The sequence below is a fragment of the Bombina bombina genome, chromosome 3, assembly GCF_027579735.1.
Source record: "Bombina bombina isolate aBomBom1 chromosome 3, aBomBom1.pri, whole genome shotgun sequence".
Classification (NCBI taxonomy): Eukaryota; Metazoa; Chordata; class Amphibia; order Anura; family Bombinatoridae; genus Bombina; species Bombina bombina.
Window position 1 is genome coordinate 431,277,093 of NC_069501.1, and position 24,777 is coordinate 431,301,869.

The 24,777-nt window shown below is 40.8% G+C and overlaps 1 protein-coding gene across 1 annotated transcript in view; it reads left to right on the plus strand.

Moving 5' to 3' along the window:
* MOV10 (Mov10 RISC complex RNA helicase) overlaps window positions 1-24,777 on the plus strand; it is a 349,433-nt gene that overhangs the window by 198,311 nt on the left and 126,345 nt on the right. The window contains exons 13-15 of the mRNA XM_053706650.1: window positions 2,746-2,848; window positions 3,509-3,626; window positions 12,131-12,322. Of these exons, the coding sequence (XP_053562625.1) occupies window positions 2,746-2,848; window positions 3,509-3,626; window positions 12,131-12,322 (413 nt within the window). The remainder of the gene's footprint in view (window positions 1-2,745; window positions 2,849-3,508; window positions 3,627-12,130; window positions 12,323-24,777) is intronic.

Below are 24,777 nucleotides of genomic sequence, written 5' to 3' on the forward strand. Positions count from 1 at the left end.
GATTCCTGCAAAGACTTTTATAAAGGAGAGATTTATATTTGTACTGTCTATAAATCATTGATGTATTTCCTGGGGTGAATTATTATAATACATTTGTATACCCAGGTAGCAACCTACAATTATCCACTTTCGTGCTCTTCGATAGGAAATTATATCACACTGAGTTTCAGCTAGTTTTAACAGTGTGTGTGTGTGTGTGCATGAGTATGAGTCCAGTCGGGCTCCTATTTTTTCTTCAATAAAGTTATTTAGTATAAATGGGGATGTGTGTGTGATTTGATTATTACATTGTTCTCACTTTTCTTTGTCTAAACTTATTTAAATGGGTCCAGTATTACACTAGTCCAGTTACCTGCAGACTTTCTCTTTGTTGTGCAAGTCTTTTTGCATACATTTATGTACATTTGGATGTATATCACTGCTTGAGGTTCTGGAGTTCAGGGACTGTTAATATTATTAGATTCGATTTTGCACCCCTGAATTTCAATAGCAAACCCATTTCTCCTCTCCCTCACCATTTCTAGTCTACCTTCTAACCATTATCTTACACTGGGTTGTGCACAATATTTACTCTTATAGTGAAAAAGCTTGGCATTAATCACAGAAAATTACCAATTCTGTTGCTCAGAGGGGGTTTTCCCCACATCTTATGTTCCTCCAGCAAATTCAAATTATCACTTTTTAAAACTGCATAATAAAAACAATAATTATACGTATAACATTTTTTAGAATTAAAGGGATCGTATAGACCAATGTAAAACTGATAATTCAGAGCATATACTTTTTTGCAACTTTTCAGTTTACTTCTCTTTTCAAATTTTTCTTTTTCTTGGTATCTTTTGTTGAAAAGCAAACCTAGGTAGGCTCAGCAGCAGCAATGCGCTGAGATGAGAGCTAGCTGCTGAATGGTGACCGCACATGTGTATCTTTGTCATTGGCTCAGACGTGTTCAACTAGCTCTCAAGTGTATAGCTGCTCCTTCAACAAATGCTAAAAAGAGAATGAAGCAAATTTGATAGACGTACATTTCAAAGTTTTTTTAAAAAATTGTATGATCTATCAGATCTGAATCATGAATGCATTTGTTTTGTTTCATGTCTAATATCTGAATCATGAATTTTTTTGATTTGTTTCATGTCTAATAATAATAATACATTTTATGATGTTCTAACATTTCTTTATTAAAGGCACACTGAGCCCAATTTTTTTCTTTTGTGATTCAGGTAGAGCATGCAGTTTTAAGCATCTTTCTAATTTACTCCTATTAATTTTTCTTTGTTCTTTTGCTATCTTTATTTGAAATAAAAGCCATCTAAGCTTTTTTTGGGCTAAGAACTCTGGACAGCACTTTTTGATTGGTGGATGGATTTTTTCCACCAATCGGCAAGGACAAACCAGGTTGTTCACCAAAATGGGCTGGCATCTAAACTTAGATTCTTGCATTTCAAATAAAGATACCAAGAGAATAAAGAAAATTTGATAATAGGAGTAAATTAGAAAGTTGCTTAAAAAGTGATGCTCTATCTGAATCACAAAAGATTTTTTTTGGGTTCAGTGTCCCTTTAAAGACCGCTTAAGTGTTGTGTGTGGCGGTTCCACCCATATTGATTCTCTGTGTTCATATGTGGCTAGGGCTTGTAGTACCACGTTTGGTGCATTTCCTCTGCCCCATATCCAACAGTCTCCATTACTATTTGTTTAACAATATTAGGTCAAAACATACATCTATATAATTTAGTTACATGCCACTTTTTCATCTCTAGAGAGGCAATATAGTATTTATTCTGACTTTGCATGTTAAACATATAATAGTACTGCATCAGTGTGTTTTCATCCACTAAATTTTTTTTATTTTTTTTGCAATACAACTAAATTGTATACATATTAGCTAACAAGCAGAATTAGATGACATAATGAACATGTGCTTCTATAAAGATAATAAGAAGAAAAAAATAACAATAATCAACATACAATGTAATCCTCATGAGGAAATGTATGAGTTAAAGGTACAACAATAAACATTAATCTCCATGCTAGGTGTCACATACAAAAATAAAACTAAATATACTTTCAAATTAGCACTCAGCAACCTCATTATCCTCCATTTTAATTTTATCTACTAAATGTACAAAGCAGAATATAGTGCCAAATTTATCATCTAAATTGTTAGAGTATCAAGTATACAAATATCTATTCTGTAAACATCTAAAAATATGAGGCATCTTGTTACTAATAAAAAGTGGCTACATATTTTTCAGTTGAATTTTAGAGCCTGGCTATAAGTATTGTGAGGGATCCATGATAAAAACAAAAGGAAAGAAAATATATACTGTGGGGCATTTAGAACTGCTGGGAATAGTATAGGGATTGGTAATCTACTATGGACTACAATTTAATCATTTATATATCTAAGATAGGGTCTTCTCTCTAGGGTGTACATTGAAGTACAGCAGCTGGAAATACACCAACTTCCACTAACCTGGTATATTCTTCTGTGGGCAAATGTAGAGTCTCCCTATCAGCTATGGGACTCTATTGTGCCTTCCTGCAAATGAATGCTGCCATCTAGTGGAATACCTTATATGTGGCAATGTTATTGTGTAGTCCAATTCCTCTGTGTAAACACGGAAGCATAAAGTATCATACTGTTTTCTAGTAATAGCTATTTGGTTATCTACCTTCTTCATGAAGCAAGAATATGCAGTATAGTTATAGCTAAAATGTGGGTTTTTTTTATTCTTACAGACATCTCTTTGCTGGAGCGTCTGATGACCCAGAATCCCCTTTACAAAAAGGATGAAAACGGCTATAATTCAATGTTTGTTACAAAGCTACTGAAGAACTACAGGTTTGTATTTGTTTTCCATTTTAATAGTGTGTTTTTATTTTTGTTTTTTTTTAAGGGACAAAGTTTATATTTTGTCTTTGGTAAAATACCTCTAGACAAAATGAAATTCCCAACGAATGAAATTACTTCTTAAAGGACAGTCTACTCCAGAATTTGTATGGTTTGAAAAGATAGATAATCCATTTATTGCCTATTCCCCAGTTTTGCATAACCAACACAGTTATAATACTCTTTTTACCTCTGTGATTACCTTGTTTCTAAGCCTCTGCAGACTGCCCCCTTATTTCAGTTATTTTAACAGACTTGCATATTAGCCAATCAGTGCTGACTTATAAATAACTCCACACATGAACATTGTCTAGCTGTGAAAACTGTCAAAATGCACTCAGATAAGAGGCGGCCTTCAAGGGCTTAGAGATTAGTATAGAAGCTTACCTAGATTTAGCTTTCAACAAAGAAAACCAAGTGAACAAAGCAAATTTGATGATAAAAGTAAATTGTAAAGTTGTTTAAAATTACATGCCCTATCTGACTCATGAAAGTTTAATTTTGACTAGGCCGTCCCTTTAAGCATAAACACTAATCCTTTTGGCAGCAAAGTTGGATATTTTTTAGAACTTTGTAATACATTTATGCTTCTTTTGGTATGTTCTTCTGTAGATCACACCCTGACATACTACGTATCCCTAATGAACTCTTTTATGAGAATGAGCTCCAAGTAGCCGCAGATGAGCTGGTCTCTAACTCTTACTGCAATTGGGATACGTTGCCTCGTAAGGTAAAATTCTTTCCACCCCTTTTATATTTAATGATGTGTTAAAAAGATGCAAAAAATTATGTGTTAAAAAGGGGGGGGGGGGGGGGGGGCGGCGGCGGCGGCAGTGTCTGTTTTTTTTGTTTTTGTTTTTTTGCTATAGAACCACTTGCAGTGGGTGTTTCAGCTAGTCAGCTACCCTATTCAACAGTTCTAAACTGGGATCTTCTAAGTAAATTTTTAAAAGGTTTTATAGTAAATTTTTAGATCAGTATTTGTGCATATTATTCTTTATAGTAGTGTCTATTACATGCAGTTAAATGAAAATTGGTGCATACTGTCCCTTTAAGGACTTTCCTGCCAAAAGTTGTTTGCAATAAACTCTGGGGGGGGGAAAGTACGCAGATGAGAACTATTGCAGCTTTGCAAGTCTGCTCCAAAGAAGCATAGTCTTTCAAAAACCCACAATGTTGCAATTGCTCTTGAAGAAAGAGCTGTAATACTCTTAGAAACGTGACCATCCCATGGTCAGTCTTGAATCCCTCTTTATGAGTTAATAGGGGAATGCTACCTTATTTCTGCCCCTTACTAGATTTAATAGTGGAAAAAACAAACTCGAAGTTTGTCTGAAATCTTATAGTTGCGTGGAGATTTAACTTCAAAGTGTTTACTACAATCAGATTATGAACTATCCGCTATCTAGGGTTAGCAGGGTCTGAACACCATGAAGGAAAAACCATCTCTTGATTGGTATTTGCATTAGGAAGAAAATCACATTTAGTACAAAGTATAGCTTCACCCTGTGAATAGTGAGAAATGTAAACTTACAAGACAAGGTTAATGATTTAGTAATCTCTTTAGAATAAAGAGTTTCTAATAGAGTACTTGCCCCAATAATAGTCAATATCAATGGAATGCAATGATTCAAGAGAATAACCTTGTAATATAGAGAAAAGTAAGTTCAGATTACAGGGTGGAGATATAGGTTCAATCAGTGGCCTAATTCGAACTGTACAAAAGTCTGAAACTCAGGAAGTTTAGCAAACTTCCTATTAAAAAATAAAGGCAGAAAATTGTGGACAGAACCCTTGTCAATGGCATTATGGCAAATTAATGCAGCTGCAGCAGTATCAGTAGATAGCTCATCCAGTGCAGGTATTGAGTAGCGCAGAGGATTGCAGAAGAAAAAAATACCAGAGTCCCCCAGAGGGAGGCTAGGGACGAGTCACCCTGACGCCTGAGGGTAGTTATGGCTGAAATCCGTTAGGGAAATGCTATGCACATAACAGGGTATTCCTGTGTCCCTGAATCTTTCAGCTGCGGTGAAGTCGTTTTTTTTTTTCTTTCTTTTTCTTCTTTGTGAATGATACTCCTCAAGTAGCTCCACTTTTATGGGTGTGCTGTATTCTGCCTTTGGGGTAGAGGCCCCTTTTGAAATTCCCCTCTATACAGTAAAAATGAGAGATTGTGGCTTTGTGTATGGCTTATGATGGCTACATTCCCTTTTTTCTTTTTTTCTTTTTTTTTGCTGCTACCTAGTAGGATATGGGTTAACTGTTACCATGACGGTCAGCTGCAAATTAATGGAAGATGTGATGCCTCCTTCAAATGAGAAAGTCCCTCTCTTCAGTTGAGTGGCCTCATTTCTCTCTAAGGTCATTAGAGAGGACCTTTAAGAAATTGTTAAAAGACAGATTTCTCCAACATAGGTGTGTCCGGTCCACGGCGTCATCCTTACTTGTGGGATATTCTCTTCCCCAACAGGAAATGGCAAAGAGCCCAGCAAAGCTGGTCACATGATCCCTCCTAGGCTCCGCCTACCCCAGTCATTCTCTTTGCCGTTGTACAGGCAACATCTCCACGGAGATGGCTTAGAGTTTTTTAGTGTTTAACTGTAGTTTTTATTATTCAATCAAGAGTTTGTTATTTTAAAATAGTGCTGGTATGTACTATTTACTCAGAAACAGAAAAGAGATGAAGATTTCTGTTTGTATGAGGAAAATGATTTTAGCAACCGTCACTAAAATCTATGGCTGTTCCACACAGGACTGTTGAGAGCAATTAACTTCAGTTGGGGGAACAGTGAGCAGTCTCTTGCTGCTTGAGGTATGACACATTCTAACAAGACGATGTAATGCTGGAAGCTGTCATTTTCCCTATGGGATCCGGTAAGCCATGTTTATTAAGATAGTAAATAAGGGCTTCACAAGGGCTTATTAAGGCTGTGGACTTTTTCTGGGCTAAATCGATTCATTATTAACACATATTTAGCCTTGAGGAATCATTTAATCTGGGTATTTTGATAAGATTATATCGGCAGGCACTGTTTTAGACACCTTATTCTTTAGGGGCTTTCCCAAATCATAGGCAGAGCCTCATTTTCGCGCCGGTGTTGCGCACTTGTTTTTGAGAGGCATGACATGCAGTCGCATGTGAGAGGAGCTCTGATACTTAGAAAAGACTTTCTGAAGGCGTCATTTGGTATCGTATTCCCCTTTGGGCTTGGTTGGGTCTCAGCAAAGCGGATACCAGGGACTGTAAAGGGGTTAAAGTTAAAAACGGCTCCGGTTCCGTTATTTTAAGGGTTAAAGCTTCAAAATTTGGTGTGCAATACTTTTAAGGCTTTAAGACACTGTGGTGAAATTTTGGTGAATTTTGAACAATTCCTTCATGTTTTTTCGCAATTGCAGTAATAAAGTGTGTTCAGTTTAAAATTTAAAGTGACAGTAACGGTTTTATTTTAAAACGTTTTTTTGTACTTTGTTATCAAGTTTATGCCTGTTTAACATGTCTGAACTACCAGATAGACTGTGTTCTGAATGTGGGGAAGCCAGAATTCCTTCTCATTTAAATAAATGTGATTTATGTGACAATGACAATGATGCCCAAGATGATTCCTCAAGTGAGGGGAGTAAGCATGGTACTGCATCATTCCCTCCTTCGTCTACACGAGTCTTGCCCACTCAGGAGGCCCCTAGTACATCTAGCGCGCCAATACTCCTTACTATGCAACAATTAACGGCTGTAATGGATAATTCTGTCAAAAACATTTTAGCCAAAATGAACACTTATCAGCGTAAGCGCGACTGCTCTGTTTTAGATACTGAAGAGCATGACGACGCTGATAATAATGGTTCTGAAGGGCCCCTAAACCAGTCTGATGGGGCCAGGGAGGTTTTGTCTGAGGGAGAAATTACTGATTCAGGGAACATTTCTCAACAAGCTGAACCTGATGTGATTACGTTTAAATTTAAGTTGGAACATCTCCGCATTCTGCTTAAGGAGGTATTATCCACTCTGGATGATTGTGACAAGTTGGTCATCCCAGAGAAACTATGTAAAATGGACAAGTTCCTAGAGGTCCCGGGGCTCCCAGAAGCTTTTCCTATACCCAAGCGGGTGGCGGACATTGTAAATAAAGAATGGGAAAGGCCCGGTATTCCTTTCGTCCCTCCCCCCATATTTAAAAAATTGTTTCCTATGGTCGACCCCAGAAAGGACTTATGGCAGACAGTCCCCAAGGTCGAGGGAGCGGTTTCCACTTTAAACAAACGCACCACTATACCCATAGAAGATAGTTGTGCTTTCAAAGATCCTATGGATAAAAAATTAGAAGGTTTACTTAAAAAGATGTTTGTTCAGCAGGGTTACCTTCTACAACCAATTTCATGCATTGTCCCTGTCGCTACAGCCGCGTGTTTCTGGTTCGATGAACTGATAAAGGCAGTCGATAGTGATTCTCCTCCTTATGAGGAGATTATGGACAGAATCAATGCTCTCAAATTGGCTAATTCTTTCACCCTAGACGCCACTTTGCAATTGGCTAGGTTAGCGGCTAAGAATTCTGGGTTTGCTATTGTGGCGCGCAGAGCGCTTTGGTTGAAATCTTGGTCAGCTGATGCGTCTTCCAAGAACAAGCTACTTAACATTCCTTTCAAGGGGAAAACGCTGTTTGGCCCTGACTTGAAAGAGATTATCTCTGATATCACTGGGGGTAAGGGCCACGCCCTTCCTCAGGATCGGCCTTTCAAGGCAAAAAATAAACCTAATTTTCGTCCCTTTCGTAGAAACGGACCAGCCCAAAGTGCTACGTCCTCTAAGCAAGAGGGTAATACTTCTCAAGCCAAGCCAGCTTGGAGACCAATGCAAGGCTGGAACAAGGGAAAGCAGGCCAAGAAACCTGCCACTGCTACCAAGACAGCATGATATGTTGGCCCCCGATCCGGGACCGGATCTGGTGGGGGGCAGACTCTCTCTCTTCGCTCAGGCTTGGGCAAGAGATGTTCTGGATCCTTGGGCGCTAGAAATAGTCTCCCAAGGTTATCTTCTGGAATTCAAGGGGCTTCCCCCAAGGGGGAGGTTCCACAGGTCTCAGTTGTCTTCAGACCACGTAAAAAGACAGGCATTCTTACATTGTGTAGAAGACCTGTTAAAAATGGGAGTGATTCATCCTGTTCCATTAGGAGAACAAGGGATGGGGTTCTACTCCAATCTGTTCATAGTTCCCAAAAAAGAGGGAACGTTCAGACCAATCTTAGATCTCAAGATCTTAAACAAGTTTCTCAAGGTTCCATCGTTCAAGATGGAAACCATTCGAACTATTCTTCCTTCCATCCAGGAAGGTCAATTCATGACCACGGTGGATTTAAAGGATGCGTATCTACATATTCCTATCCACAAGGAACATCATCGGTTCCTAAGGTTCGCATTCCTGGACAAGCATTACCAGTTCGTGGCGCTTCCTTTCGGATTAGCCACTGCTCCAAGGATTTTCACAAAGGTACTAGGGTCCCTTCTAGCTGTGCTAAGACCAAGGGGCATTGCTGTAGTACCTTACTTGGACGACATTCTGATTCAAGCGTCGTCCCTTCCTCAAGCAATGGCTCACACGGACATTGTCCTGGCCTTTCTCAGATCTCACGGATGGAAAGTGAACGTGGAAAAGAGTTCTCTATCTCCGTCAACAAGGGTTCCCTTCTTGGGAACAATAATAGACTCCTTAGAAATGAGGATTTTTCTGACAGAGGCCAGAAAAACAAAACTTCTAGACTCTTGTCGGATACTTCATTCCGTTCCTCTTCCTTCCATAGCGCAGTGCATGGAAGTGATAGGTTTGATGGTAGCGGCAATGGACATAGTTCCTTTTGCGCGCATTCATCTAAGACCATTACAACTGTGCATGCTCAGTCAGTGGAATGGGGACTATACAGACTTGTCTCCGAAGATACAAGTAAATCAGAGGACCAGAGACTCACTCCGTTGGTGGCTGTCCCTGGACAACCTGTCACAAGGGATGACCTTCCGCAGACCAGAGTGGGTCATTGTCACGACCGACGCCAGTCTGATGGGCTGGGGCGCGGTCTGGGGATCCCTGAAAGCTCAGGGTCTTTGGTCTCGGGAAGAATCTCTTCTACCGATAAATATTCTGGAACTGAGAGCGATATTCCGGGGGAGTGGGAACTCCATCCGGAAATCTTTGCCCAAGTCACTCAACTGTGGGGCATTCCAGACATGGATCTGATGGCCTCTCGTCAGAACTTCAAAGTTCCTTGCTACGGGTCCAGATCCAGGGATCCCAAGGCGGCTCTAGTGGATGCACTAGTAGCACCTTGGACCTTCAAACTAGCTTATGTGTTCCCGCCGTTTCCTCTCATCCCCAGGCTGGTAGCCAGGATCAATCAGGAGAGGGCGTCGGTGATCTTGATAGCTCCTGCGTGGCCACGCAGGACTTGGTATGCAGATCTGGTGAATATGTCATCGGCTCCACCATGGAAGCTACCTTTGAGACGAGACCTTCTTGTTCAGGGTCCGTTCGAACATCCGAATCTGGTCTCACTCCAGCTGACTGCTTGGAGATTGAACGCTTGATCTTATCGAAGCGAGGGTTCTCAGATTCTGTTATCGATACTCTTGTTCAGGCCAGAAAGCCTGTAACTAGAAAGATTTACCACAAAATTTGGAAAAAATATATCTGTTGGTGTGAATCTAAAGGATTCCCCTGGGACAAGGTTAAGATTCCTAAGATTCTATCCTTCCTTCAAGAAGGATTGGAAAAAGGATTATCTGCAAGTTCCCTGAAGGGACAGATTTCTGCCTTGTCTGTGTTACTTCACAAAAAGCTGGCAGCTGTGCCAGATGTTCAAGCCTTTGTTCAGGCTCTGGTTAGAATCAAGCCTGTTTACAAACCTTTGACTCCTCCTTGGAGTCTCAACTTAGTTCTTTCAGTTCTTCAGGGGGTTCCGTTTGAACCCTTACATTCCGTTGATATTAAGTTATTATCTTGGAAAGTTTTGTATTTGGTTGCAATTTCTTATGCTAGAAGAGTTTCAGAATTATCTGCTCTGCAGTGTTCTCCTCCCTATCTGGTGTTCCATGCAGATAAGGTGGTTTTACGTACTAAACCTGGTTTTCTTCCAAAAGTTGTTTCTAACAAAAAACATTAACCAGGAGATTATCGTACCTTCTCTGTGTCCGAAACCAGTTTCGAAGAAGGAACGTTTGTTGCACAATTTGGATGTTATTCGCGCTCTAAAATTCTATTTAGATGCTACAAAGGATTTTAGACAAACATCTTCCTTGTTTGTTGTTTATTCCGGTAAAAGGAGAGGTCAAAAAGCAACTTCTACCTCTCTCTCTTTTTGGATTAAAAGCATCATCAGATTGGCTTACGAGACTGCCGGACGGCAGCCTCCCGAAAGAATCACAGCTCATTCCACTAGGGCTGTGGCTTCCACATGGGCCTTCAAGAACGAGGCTTCTGTTGATCAGATATGTAGGGCAGCGACTTGGTCTTCACTGCACACTTTTACCAAATTTTACAAGTTTGATACTTTTGCTTCTTCTGAGGCTATTTTCGGGAGAAAGGTTTTGCAAGCCGTGGTGCCTTCCATTTAGGTGACCTGATTTGCTCCCTCCCTTCATCCGTGTCCTAAAGCTTTGGTATTGGTTCCCACAAGTAAGGATGACGCCGTGGACCGGACACACCTATGTTGGAGAAAACAGAATTTATGTTTACCTGATAAATTGCTTTCTCCAACGGTGTGTCCGGTCCACGGCCCGCCCTGGTTTTTTAATCAGGTCTGATAATTTATTTTCTTCAACTACAGTCACCACGGTATCATATGGTTTCTCCTATGCAAATATTCCTCCTTAACGTCGGTCGAATGACTGGGGTAGGCGGAGCCTAGGAGGGATCATGTGACCAGCTTTGCTGGGCTCTTTGCCATTTCCTGTTGGGGAAGAGAATATCCCACAAGTAAGGATGACGCCGTGGACCGGACACACCGTTGGAGAAAGCAATTTATCAGGTAAACATAAATTCTGTTTTTGCTATACTCCTAGAAGGGGTGTTCCATGCATTTCTGTATATGAAGTAGAGACAATCCCATGCAATATAGCACTGCATGACAGTTCTGCTGCATTTACACTTTGTGCTTAGTATTCTACATTACTACACACTTCAGATTTAAGTTTTATTACATTTAAACTCTGCACTTTCTATTTTGTATTTCATTTTTTATACAGCATAGTATTAAAGTGATAGTAAAGTTCTGCACATTAAGACGTATATAAAATTAATCATTAAAACAGTAAGTACGGTTCCTTAGTAAAATAATTACTGTTTAGTCATAGAAAATATCCGGCTGTTCCTCCGTCAGCATTTCATACTGTGTTTAGTTGATTGATGACAAATCTGTCTTCATCCAATTGTTGCATGCTCCCTTTTTACATACAGTATGAGATGGGAAAGGGGGAATGGTGGGATGTTTACCATAACTAAACTGAAATTATTTTACTAATGAACCATCTTTAAAAAAAAATTAAGGAATGAAAGATTAAGATTTAAGATTAAGACATAGTATATAAATTATATTAAAGTGCTTAACGTTACAATCACTTTAAGGATTGTGATTATACAAAGTCTCATAATGCTTTGACTTTGACAAATTAGGATCATACTTTGGGTAACCCCTTACTTGACAGGGGACAGTAAGGGGAGCCTTTTCCATTTAAATTGAGGTCATGCAGGGGTGGGGGGGGGGGGTGAGAGAGTGTCTATATCAGATGCCTCCATTTTGGGTTGGTACTGTAGGTCATTGCCCTTTCGTGTCCTAGAGCTGTTGCACAACACTTTTTTTTAAATTAAAGGGATAGAAAGGTCAAAAATGAAATGTGCATGGTTGCATTTTAATGTGAAATATAAGCATTTTTGCAATATACATTCATTAGCAAAAATGCTTCTAGTAAAAGTTTAGTTTTTGTTTGGCATATCCACATATCCTGTGAAAGCCTGCTAAGAGAGTCACCAGTGGCTTTTATGATGCAATACATACCACCACCAGCTCTCTGAGAAGGTGAGGTGTTTTAAAAGCATTTGCTAATGAAAGTATATTGCAAATATGTTTCACATTGAAATGCATCCACGTTATATTTTTCACCTTTCTATCCCTTGCTTTTTCGTGACTAGAAAAAATATATTAATCCTAATTTATATTAAGCGGCTTTTATACACCTGTTATTTTTTCTAGGGATTTCCCATCATTTTTCATGGTGTGTTGGGTAAAGATGAGCGGGAAGGAAACAGCCCTTCTTTCTTCAATGTGAGTGAGATTCAAGAAGTTATAACGTACCTTGATGATCTGCTACAATCTCAGGGCAAGAAAGGATTGTCTAGGATCTCACCAAAAGAGATTGGCATCATTTCTCCATACAGAAAACAGGTAATATCTTCCTCCTTTCTTGCCAAAGAGAATGGCAGATTGTTATATTTCAGCATATCAGGAGATGAGAACTATTAGCCAATAGGAATCTTCAGAGTTGGGAATCTGACCACTACACTCAGAATGGCGAATGATAAAAGTAATGAGCTAGAGGGGTATTGAACATCAGGATAGGTGACAAAATGCAGATTTAAAGGGACATGAAACCCAACATTTTTCTTTCATTGTTCAGATCGAGAATTCAATTTAAAAAAAAAGTTCCCAATTTACTTAAATTATCAAATTTGCTTTGTTCTTATGATGATATTTGTTGAAGAGTTTCCAAGGTAGGTAGCCTGCACACGCCTTAAAGGGATACTAAACCCAATTTTTGTTTTCTTTAGATTCAGACAGCATGCAATTTTAAGCAACTTTCTAATTTACTCCTATCAATTTTTATTTGTTCTCTTGCTATCTTTATTTAAAAAGTAGGAATTTAAAGCTTAGGAGCAGGCCCATTTTAGGTTCCGCACCATGGATAGCGCTTGCTTATTGGTGGATACATTTAGCAAACCAATAAGCAAGCATATCCCAGGTTCTCATCCAAAAATGGTCCGGCTCTTAAGTTTTGCTATCTTTATTTAAAAACAGGAATGTAAGAGTACAAAGAAAAATTGATAATAGGAGTAAATTAGAAAGTTGCTTAAAATTGCATGTTCTATCGGAGTCATTAATAAAAATTTTGGGTTTAGTGTCCCTTTAAGCACTTCTTGACCTGAAATAGTGCTGCTATTGAGTGCTTTCTAATGTTTTAAGCTGCAAAACTGCTCCTATATAGTGCTGAAGATACATGCACACTCCTGAACTTACACCCTTGACATTTGATAATAGAAGTAAATTGGAAAGTTGTTTTAAGTGTATGCTCTCTCTGGATAATGAAAGAGAAATTTGGGGTTTTATGTCCATTTAAGAATTTGTTGGATTTAAAGAGTTAAAATAAATAGAATGTAGGAAATAAGGAGTGAAATCTCACCACATAAAGAGACTTATGTAGGTTTATAAAAACACAATATACTACATGCAAATTATACAATGTGATAAGTGGGGTTTTTATTTTTAATGACACAATGAGTCCACGGATCATCTTAATTACTAATGATATATTTACCTCCTGGTCAGCAGGAGGCAGCAAAGAGCACCACAGCAAAGCTGTTAAATATCACCTCCCCTCACTCCCAACCCAGTCATTCTCTTTGCCTACGTTAGTGATAGGAAGTGGTAAAGTGAGGTGTTAGCTATGATTCTTCAATCAAGAGTTTATTATTTTTAAAGTGGTACAAGGATGTGCTGCTTTGTCCTAGGGTGTAGCCGTAGTCCATATCAGTCTCTTCAGTAGAGCAGTGGTGGCTTTAGAGTAATGGGAACTTGTGGGACATAATTCTCACTGCGCCTCTCATATATTGATGCTGCCCTAATCCTGAAAACATGAGGAATGTTTATTCAGGAATTTCCTTTTTTTCACAGGTCCATGTGGGGGAGAGGACCCCTCAAACCTGGTTAACTGCCTTGCTGTCAGGCAGACATATGAGGTAAGTGCTACTTTATTATTCTGGAACTAATAACACTTTACTACAGAATGTTACACTATATAAAGGGCTCATTGAAACATGCACTTTATTATGGGGACAATGTAAACTCTGAGTCTGAGAGAACTGGACAGCTTTAAGCAGGCACTGGGGCTGGGAGACAATAATTTTTTCTTTCATGTAATTGGCAAGAGTCCATGAGCTAGTGACGTATGGGATATACAATCCTACCAGGAGGGGCAGTTTCCCAAACCTCAAAATGCCTATTAATACACCCCTCACCACACCCACAATTCAGTTTTACAAACTTTGCCTCCTATGGAGGTGGTGAAGTAAGTTTGTGCTAAGATTTCTACGTTGATATGCGCTTCTCAGCTTTTTTGAAGCCCGATTCCTCTGAGTACAGTGAATGTCAGAGGGATGTGAAGGGAGTATCACCTATTGAATGCAATGGTCTTCCTAACGGGGATCTATTTCATAGGTTCTCTGTTATTGGTTGTAGAGATTCATCTCCCTTTTCAGATCGACGATATACTCTCATATTCCATTACCTCAGCCAAACCAGTACTGAAACGGTTATCTGCTATATGTGAATGGCTGTCTTTTGGTAAGTATGTTTCATTTACTTAAGACAGTCTCAGCTATGGTTTGGCACTTTTTATAAAGTTCTAAATATATGTATTGTACTTATATTTGCCATGATTAAGGTTTCAGTATATTTCCATTTTTGCAGACTGTCAGTTTCATATCTGGGAAATGCATTTTTAAGAAAAAAATTATTTCTTACATGGGGTTTAGTCTTTTTCAAATTGACTTTTTTAAAATGCGGGCTGTATTAGGCTCGCGAGGGCGCAAAATGCCAAAATTTATTGTGTCATTCTTGGCGCGAGATGTTTTTGACGCGAAAGTTACGTTGACGCAAATTCGTCATTTTCGGCTTCTTAGTTGGCGCTGAGTTTTTTATGGCTCTGGTGGTTTTACTCTCATGGCGGTTTATTTAATGCAAAATAACGACCGGGAGAGTATGTTAGTGTTGGCCACGCCCACGATGGGCGGATCTTCCTTAATTGCGCGCTTTTTCACTGCTCCTCAATATACAGACAGGTCGGAAATTACAGTCTCTGTCTAGAAATGCATGGTTCTTGTTAAACAGGCGTTTCTAGGACCGGAAAGTAGCTGGGTCGTTCCCCTGTTGAGTCTGGATCGTTTGCCTTGAAGGAGAAAGGTCTCCGGTCTTGCAGTCAGGTAGGCACCTCAGCAAAGCTGCTGAGGTGTAGTGGTGTCATTTTTTTTTTTTTATTAGTTTCTGTTCGTTTGGGTACGTTTTTTACACACGCAGTAAAAAAGTTACACTTTTAAATTTAAAGGGACAGTAATGTTTTTGCACTTAAAACATTTGTGTGACAAAATTAAAGTTTTTAATTCATAATTGTATTATTGTGGTTCAGTATGGACCAAGGGGACTTGAAAAATGTCACTTGCTCCTTGTGTTTTGAGGTCAATGTGGAACCACCAATCCCTTTCTGTTCCTCATGTATTGAGAGGACTTTAAATTATAGGGGAAAAAAAATTCTGAGCCAACTTTTTCTAAAGCGGATGTTGTCCAGGGGTCTGACAAGGTTCAATATATGCCGCAGCTTTCTCCTCAAGCGTCCCAAATTTCACCGCCCTCACAAGCAGTGCCCTGCGCTTCCTCGCAGCAACTCCACTAAAGTTGTTTTTCCTAACAAGTCCAGTAAGCTGAACAAATATATTTTGAGGTTCCTTCCTCGACAAGAAGTGTTTCCGGTCCCAGACCAAGCTTCTGATATCATTGCTAAGGAGTGGGAGAGACCTGGTATACCTTTCTCTCCATCTCCTAATTTCAAAAAAATGTTTCCCATACCCGACTGGATCTTGTATCGGGCAAACTTTCCTTCTTCGCTCTGGCTTGGGTTTGAGATGTTCAGGATCCCCGGTCAATAGAAACTGTGTCCCAGGGATACAAATTAGAGTTCAAAAGTTTTCCTCCCAGAGGCAGATTTCTGCTTTCAAGATTATCTGCAGACCAGACAAAAAGAGAGGCGTTCTTACACTGCATAGGAGACCTCTCCGACCTGGGAGTGATTGTTCCAGTTCCAATACAGGAACAGGGTCTCGGTTTTTACTTGAATCTGTTCGTGGTTCCCAAAAAAGAGGGAACCTTCAGACCAATTTTAGATCTCAAGAGTCTAAACAAATTTCTCAGAGTACCGTCCTTAAAGATCTTCCTTTGATCCAAGAGGGTCAATTTACGACAACGGTTGATTTAAAGGACGCGTACTTGCATCTTCCCATTCACAAGAATCATCACAAGTTTCTAAGGTTTGCCTTTCTGGACAAACACTTCCAGTTCGTGGCTCTTCCTTTCGGTCTTGCCACAGTTCCCAGAATTTTCACAAAGGTTCTGGGATCGCTGTTGGCGGTGCTTTGGTCATGGGGCGTTGCAGTGGCGCCCTATCTGGACGACATACTAGTTCAGACGCCATCCTTACATCAAGCAAGGTCCCACATGGTCATGGTGTTATCCTTCCTGCGATCTAACGGGTGGAAGGTAAATTTGGAGAAGAGTTCCTTAGTACCAAATACAAGGGTAACTTTCTTGGGAACTATAATAGATTTCCTATCAATGAAGATTTTTCTGACAGAAGTCAGGAAATCAGATTATCGATACTTGTCTAGTCCTTCAGCCCACTCCTCTGCCATCAGTGGCTCAGTGCATGGAGGTAATCGGGCTGATGGTGGCGGCAATGGACATCATCCCGTTTGCTCGGTTCCACCTCAGACTTCTGCAGTTAAGCATGCTCAGGCAATGGAACGGAGATTATGCAGATTTGTCTCCTCGAATACTACTGGAGCAGGAGACAAGGGATTCACTTCAATGGTGGTTGTCTCAGAATCATTTCTCCCAGGGAACCTGCTTTCGCAGACCATCTTGGGTGATTGTGACAACCGACACCAGCCTTCTAGGGTGGGGAGCTGTCTGGGTTTCCCTAAAGGCTCAGGGAGTCTGGACTCAGTCTGCTCTTCCTATCAACATTCTGGAGCTGAGAGCGATCTTCAATGCTCTTCTGGCCTTGCCCCAGTTAGCCTTGGTCCAGTTTATCAGGTTCCAGTCGGACAATATAACTTCAGTGGTTTACATCAATCATCGGGGAAGAACGAGGAGTTCCTTGGCGATGACAGAAGTAACCAAAATAATTCAGTGGGCGGAGGCCCACTCTTGCTGCCTGTCGGCGATCCACATTGCAGGGGTAGACAACTGGGAGGCGGACTTCCTGAGCAGGCAGACCTTTCATCCGGGGGAGTGGGAACTCCGTCCGGAAGTGTTCTCCAGCCTGATTCTCAACTGGGGTCAGCCGGAATTAGATCTAATGGCATCTCAACAGAATGCTAAGCTCCCGAGATACGGATCGAGGTCCAGGGACCCCCAGGCAGAAATCATAGATGCTCTGGCGGTTCCGTGGACCTTCAGTCTAGCATACCTATTTCTCCTACATTGGTGTGTCCGGTCCACGGCTTCATCCTTACTTGTGGGATATTCTCTTCCCCAACAGGAAATGGCAAAGAGAGCACAGCAAAAGCTGCCCATATAGCACCCCCTCTGGCTCCGCCCCCCAGTCATTCTCTTTGCCGCTCTGAACAAGTAGCATCTCCACGGGGATGGTAAAGAGTATGTGGTGTTAGTTGTAGTTTTATTTCTTCTATCAAGAGTTTATTTTAAAATAGTGCCAGTTTGTACTATTTACTCTACAACAGAAAGTGATGAAGAGTTCTGTTAAAAGAGGAGTATGATTTTAGCAACAGTAACTAAAATCCATTGCTGTTCCCACGCAGGACTGTTGAGCCCAGAGAACTTCAGTTGGGGGGAACAGTTTGCAGACTTTTCTGCTCCAGGTATGACTAGTCTCTTTTCTAACAAGACATAGTAATGCTAGAAGACTGTCATTTCCCTTTTGGGATCGGTAAGCCATTTTCTTAGACTCATAACAGAATGAAGGCTTATAAATGGGCTATATACTGGTTGACACTATTGTGGGCTAAATCGATTGATTTATATAATATTTATAGGATTTTTGGAGTGTTTTGAGACTTGGAAACACTTTTGGGAACGTTTTATTACGCCTGGCAGTTTGTTAGACACCTAATCTATTCAGGAAGGCCCCTTCACTCTGGTATGCAGAGGGAGGAAGCCTCATTTTCGCCCCTTAATTGCGCAGTTACTTCTGGCCCAAGAGGGTGGCGGACATAGTGAACAAGGAATGGGAGAAGCCAGGTATACCTTTTGTCCCACCTCCTATATTTAAGAAAATGTTCCCCATTGTCGACCCCAGAAGGGACGCATGGCAAACCGTCCCTAAGGTTGAAGGAGCAGTTTCTACGTTGGCCAAGCGCACGACTATTCCCATTGAGGACAGTTGTGCTTTCAAAGATCCTATGGATAAAAAATTGGAAGGATTGCTTAAAAAGATATTTGTTCAGCAAGGTTTCCTTCTTCAGCCAATTTTGTGCATTATTCCTGTCACCACGGCGGCGTCTTTTTGGTTCGAGGAACTAGAAAATTCGCTCAATAAGGAGACTCCATATGAGGAAGTCATGGACAGAATTCACACACTAAAGTTGGCTAATTCCTTTATTTTAGATGCCGCTTTGCAATTGGCGAAATTAGCGGCGAAAAATTCAGGTTTTGCAATTGTGGCGCGCAGAGCGCTTTGGCTAAAATCTTGGTCGGCGGATGTGTCATCCAAGACAAAATTGCTTAATATTCCTTTCAAAGGTAAGACCCTTTTTGGGCCAGAATTGAAGAAGATTATTTCAGACATAACTGGGGGAAAGGGCCATGCCCTCCCACAGGATAGGCCTTTCAAGGCTAAGAACAAATCTAATTTTCGTTCCTTTCGCAACTTCAGGAACGGACCGTCTCCTAACTCTGCAGCCTCTAGACAAGAGGGTAACGCTTCCCAGGCTAAGCCAGCATGGAAACCAATGCAAGGCTGGAACAAGGGTAAATAGGCCAAGAAGCCTGCTGCTGCTACCAAGACAGCATGAAGGGGTAGCCCCCGATCCGGGACCGGATCTAGTAGGGGGCAGACTTTCTCTCTTTGCTCAGGCTTGGGCAAGAGATGTTCAGGATCCCTGGGCACTAGAAATAGTCTCTCAGGGTTATATTCTAGAATTCAAGGAACTTCCTCCAAGGGGAAGGTTCCACATGTCTCGCTTATCTTCAGACCAGATAAAGAGACAGGCATTCTTACATTGCGTAGGAGATCTATTAAAGATGGGAGTGATACACCCAGTTCCAACAGTGGAACAAGGTCAGGGGTTTTACTCAAACCTGTTTGTAGTTCCCAAAAAAGAGGGAACTTTCAGACCAATTCTGGATTTAAAAATTCTAAACAAATTCCTCAGAGTTCCATCATTCAAAATGGAAACCATTAGAACGATTTTACCAACAATCCAGGAGGGTCAATACATGACTACCGTGGATTTAAAGGATGCGTACCTACATATTCCTATCCACAAAGATCATCATCAGTTCCTAAGGTTCGCCTTTCTGGACAAACATTACCAGTTCGTGGCTCTTCCGTTCGGTTTAGCCACTGCTCCCAGAATTTTCACAAAGGTGCTAGGGTCCCTTCTAGCGGTTCTAAGACCGAGGGGCATTGCAGTGGCACCTTACCTAGACGACATCCTAATCCAAGCGTCGTCCCTTTCCAGATCAAGGGCTCATACAGACATTGTATTAGCTTTTCTCAGGTCTCACGGGTGGAAGGTGAACATGGAAAAGAGTTCCCTGTCCCAGTCTACAAGAGTTCCTTTTCTGGGAACAATAATAGATTCTGTAGAAATGAAGATTTTTCTGACAGAGGTCAGAAAGTTAAAGCTTCTAAAGGCTTGTCAAGTTCTTCAATCTATTCCTCAGCCTTCCATAGCTCAGTGCATGGAAGTAATAGGTTTAATGGTTGCAGCAATGGACGTGGTTCCTTTTGCTCGAATTCATCTAAGACCATTGCAACTGTGCATGCTCAGACAGTGGAATGGGGATTATGCAGACTTGTCTCCCCAGATTCAAGTAGACCAGTTAAGCAGAGACTCACTCCGTTGGTAGTTGACTCAGGATCACCTGTCTCAGGGAATGAGTTTCCGCAGACCAGAGTGGGTCATTGTCACGACCGACGCCAGTCTATTAGGCTGGGGCGCGGTCTGGGACTCCCTGAAAGCTCAGGGTCTATGGTCTCGGGAAGAGTCTCTTCTCCCGATAAACATCCTGGAACTGAGAGCGATATTCAATGCGCTCCGGGCTTGGCCTCAACTAGCGAAGGCCGGATTCATAAGATTTCAGTCGGACAACATGACGACTGTAGCTTACATCAATCATCAGGGAGGAACAAAGAGTTCCTTGGCGATGGAAGAGGTATCCAAGATCATCAAATAGGCGGAGGATCACTCCTGCCATCTATCTGCAATTCACATCCCAGGAGTAGGCAACTGGGAGGCGGATTATTTGAGTCGTCAGACTTTCCATCCGGGGGAGTGGGAACTCCACCCGGAGGTCTTTGCCCAGTTAACTCAATTATGGGGCATTCCAGACATGGATCTGATGGCGTCTCGTCAGAACTTCAAGGTTCCTCGCTACGGGTCCAGATCCAGGGATCCCAAGGCGACACTGGTGGATGCATTAGTGGCGCCTTGGTCGTTCAACCTAGCTTATGTGTTTCCACCGTTTCCTCTCCTTCCCAGGCTCGTAGCCAGGATCAAACAGGAGAAGGCCTTGGTGATTCTGATAGCTCCTGCGTGGCCACGCAGGACTTGGTATGCAGACCTGGTGAATATGTCATCGGCTCTACCATGGAAGCTACCTTTGAGACAGGATCTTCTAGTACAAGGTCCATTCGAACATCCAAATCTAGTCTCTCTGCAGCTGACTGCTTGGAAATTGAACGCTTGATTTTATCTAAGCGTGGGTTTTCAGATTCAGTTATAGATACTCTGATCCAAGCCAGAAAACCTGTGACTAGGAAAATTTACCATAAAATATGGAAAAAATATATCTGTTGGTGTGAATCCAAGGGATTCTCTTGGAGTAAAATAAAAATTCCTAAGATTCTTTCCTTTCTCCAAGAGGGTTTGGATAAAGGGTTGTCAGCGAGTTCTCTAAAAGGACAGATATCTGCTTTGTCTGTTTTGTTACACAAACGCCTGGCAGCTGTGCCAGATGTGCAAGCTTTTGTACAGGCCTTAGTCAGAATCAAGCCTGTTTACAGACCCATGACTCCTCCATGGAGTCTAAATTTAGTTCTTTCAGTTCTTCAAGGGGTTCCGTTTGAACCTCTACATTCCATAGATATTAAGTTACTATCTTGGAAAGTTCTGTTTTTGGTTGCTATTTCTTCTGCTAGAAGAGTTTCTGAATTGTCTGCTTTGCAGTGTGATCCACCCTATCTGGTATTCCATGCAGATAAGGTTGTTTTGCGTACCAAACCTGGTTTTCTTCCAAAAGTGGTTTCCAACAGGAATATTAACCAGGAAATAGTTGTTCCTTCTCTGTGTCCGAATCCAGTTTCGAAGAAGGAACGTTTGTTACACAATTTAGATGTGGTCCGTGCTTTAAAATTCTATTTAGATGCAACGAAGGATTTCAGACAGAATTCATCTTTGTTTGTCATTTATTCTGGTAAGAGGAGAGGACAGAAAGCTACTGCTACCTCTTTCTTTTTGGCTGAAAAGCATCATCCAATTGGCTTATAAGACTGCCGGACGGCAGCCTCCTGAACGAATTACAGCTCACTCTACTAGAGCTGTGGCTTCCACATGGGCCTTCAAGAACGAGGCTTCTGTTGATCAGATATGTAAGGCAGCGACTTGGTCTTCTCTGCACACTTTTGCCAAATTTTACAAATGCGATACTTATGCTTCTTCGGAGGCTAATTTTGGGAGAAAGGTTTTGCAAGCCGTGGTGCCTTCCGTTTAGGTAACCTGACTTGTTCCCTCCCTTCATCCGTGTCCTAAAGCTTTGGTATTGGTTCCCACAAGTAAGGATGAAGCTGTGGACCGGACACACCAATGTAGGAGAAAACAGAATTTATGCTTACCTGATAAATTTCGTTCTCCTACGGTGTGTCCGGTCCACGGCCCGCCCTGGCTTTTAGTCAGGTTTCAAATTTTTTCTTTCTAAACACTACAGTCACCACGGCACCCTATGGTTTCTCCTTTTTCTCCTAACCGTCGGTCGAATGACTGGGGGGCGGAGCCAGAGGGGGGGGCTATATGGGCAGCTTTTGCTGTGCTCTCTTTGCCATTTCCTGTTGGGGAAGAGAATATCCCACAAGTAAGGATGAAGCCGTGGACCGGACACACCGTAGGAGTAATTTATCAGGTAAGCATAAATTCTGTTTTCCTCCGTTTGCTCTTCTTCCTCGGGTCATTGCACAAATCAAACAGGAGAGGGCATCGGTGATCCTCATTGCACCAGCTTGGCCTCGCAGGATTTGGTATGCAGATCTGGTGGAAATGTCTCTGCAACCTTGGAGACTTCCGTTGAGAAAGGACCTTTTAATTCAAGGGCCCTTCCTTCACCCAAATCTAGTTTCTCTGAAGCTGACTGGAGATTGAACGCTTAATTTTATCCAAGCGGGGCTATTCTGAATCGGTTATTGAGACCATGATTCAGGCTCGTAAGCCTGTTACTAGAAGGATTTACCATAAGATATGGCGTAAATATCTTTAGTGGTGTGAGTCCAAAGGCTACTCATGGAGTAGAGTTAGGATTCCTAGAATTGTATCCTTTCTCCAAGAGGGGTTGGAAAAAGGATTGTCGACAAGTTCCCTAAAGGGTCAAATCTCTGCTTTATCTATTTTGTTACACAAACGTCTGGCAGATGTCCCAGATGTACAATCATTTTGTCAGGCCTTGGTTAGGATCAGGCCTGTGTTCAAACCAGTTACTCCTCCATGGAGTTTGACTTTAGTTCTTAAGGTTCTTCAAGGGGCTCCGTTTGAGCCTATGCATTCCCTTATAGGGATGTCAAAAATAATCATCCCCACGATGCATCACGATGCAGCAGTGAACGATTCTGCATCGATGCAGTGAAGATATAAATCGATGTTGAGTCAGTGACGTCATGGGCCAGCCACAACATAAGCCTTTCCAAGCCGCCTCCTCCCGTGTATGTCAGTTCGTTTATTCTTGTATTGCAAGTACTGTAAGTTTGCCCTCCCTTCGCTGACTACTGCTTTATTTAATACTATTGGTAGTACTTACGCTGTCTGCTACTGATAGTGGCAGAGCTGTGGCATGAAGACAGCCTTATTGCGATAAACAGCAGTTGGTCAGCCATCACACTCCAGCTGCTCAAAAGGTGAATAGTTAAAGCACTGCAGCAGCTTCCAAGCAATTATGGTGGGTTTTACTTGCTAAGGGAGCGGCTAGAACATAATAGAGTAATATCCTGTGACTTTTGCTATTATGTGCGGAGGTCTGCAATGCTCGCGCTTTCACATGTTTTGGAGCATTACCTTAATGTCTTTAGCTCCGTTTTTAAACTTGACTTTTGTTTTGGAGCCACAACATAAGCCTTTCCAAGCCGCCTCCTCCCTTGTATGTCAGTTTGTTTATTCTTGTATTGCAAGTACTGTAAGTTTGCCCTCCCTTCACTGACTACTGCTTTATTTAATACTATTGGTAGTACTAGCAGTAGTATAAGGCTTTTTGACCATATATAAATTCCTGTGACACTGGCTTCCGAGAGCCTCTCTCTGACGTGCACAATATTGCACTACGTAGAACAGCGATAGGCAGTGGCACTGACTGCTAGTACTACCAATAGTATTAAATAAAGCAGCAGTCAGTGAAGGGAGGGCAAACTTACAGTACTAGTTGCAATACAAGAATAAGCGAACTGACACACACGGGAGGAGGCGGCTTGGAAAGGCTTATGTTGTGGCTGGCTACAGAACAACAGTCAAGTTTTTAAAAACGGAGCGATGAGTAAACCAGAGTGTTCCATTTCCTCACATACAGCGGGGGTCAGGTAAGAGTCCCAGCAAATCTGCGGCTCCCTCCGCTACTACTCTCCCACAGTTATCTACCTTTGAGGTTTTATAAAGTGTCTTGTTTTTCTATGGGGCAGACTGGCACTGTTTGCTATAAGTTGTTTTTTTACAGTGCAGTTTAGTTCACCTCTTTTCTGTCTTGGGTGCTCTGTATTGTATATCAATTATATACAGTATATATATATATATATATATATATATATATATATATATATATATATATATATATATATATATATATATATATATATATATATATATATATATATATATATATATATACAGTATATATATATATATACTGTATATATATATATATATATATATATATATATATATATATACAGTATATATATATATATATATATACTGTATATATATATATATATATATATATATATATACACAGTATATATATATATATACACAGTATATATATATATATACACAGTGTATATATATATATATATATATATATATATATATATATATATATATATATATATATATATATATATATATATATATATATATATATATATATATATATATATATATATATATATATATATATATATATATATATATATATATATATATATATATATATATATATATATATATATTGTAACAGGGACCACTTTTAACCACGGTCTTCTAGGGCACAAATGCAGCACAGGACAGTCCACTGTAGTTTAAAAGGCTTTATTTTTCACAGCAATAACAAACAGGCAGTTCATTTTCAAAAGAGGGAAATCCTTCCTCTGCAGCAAAGTCAAGCACCTTCAAATGTGTCCCAGCACTTCACAGCATTCCACA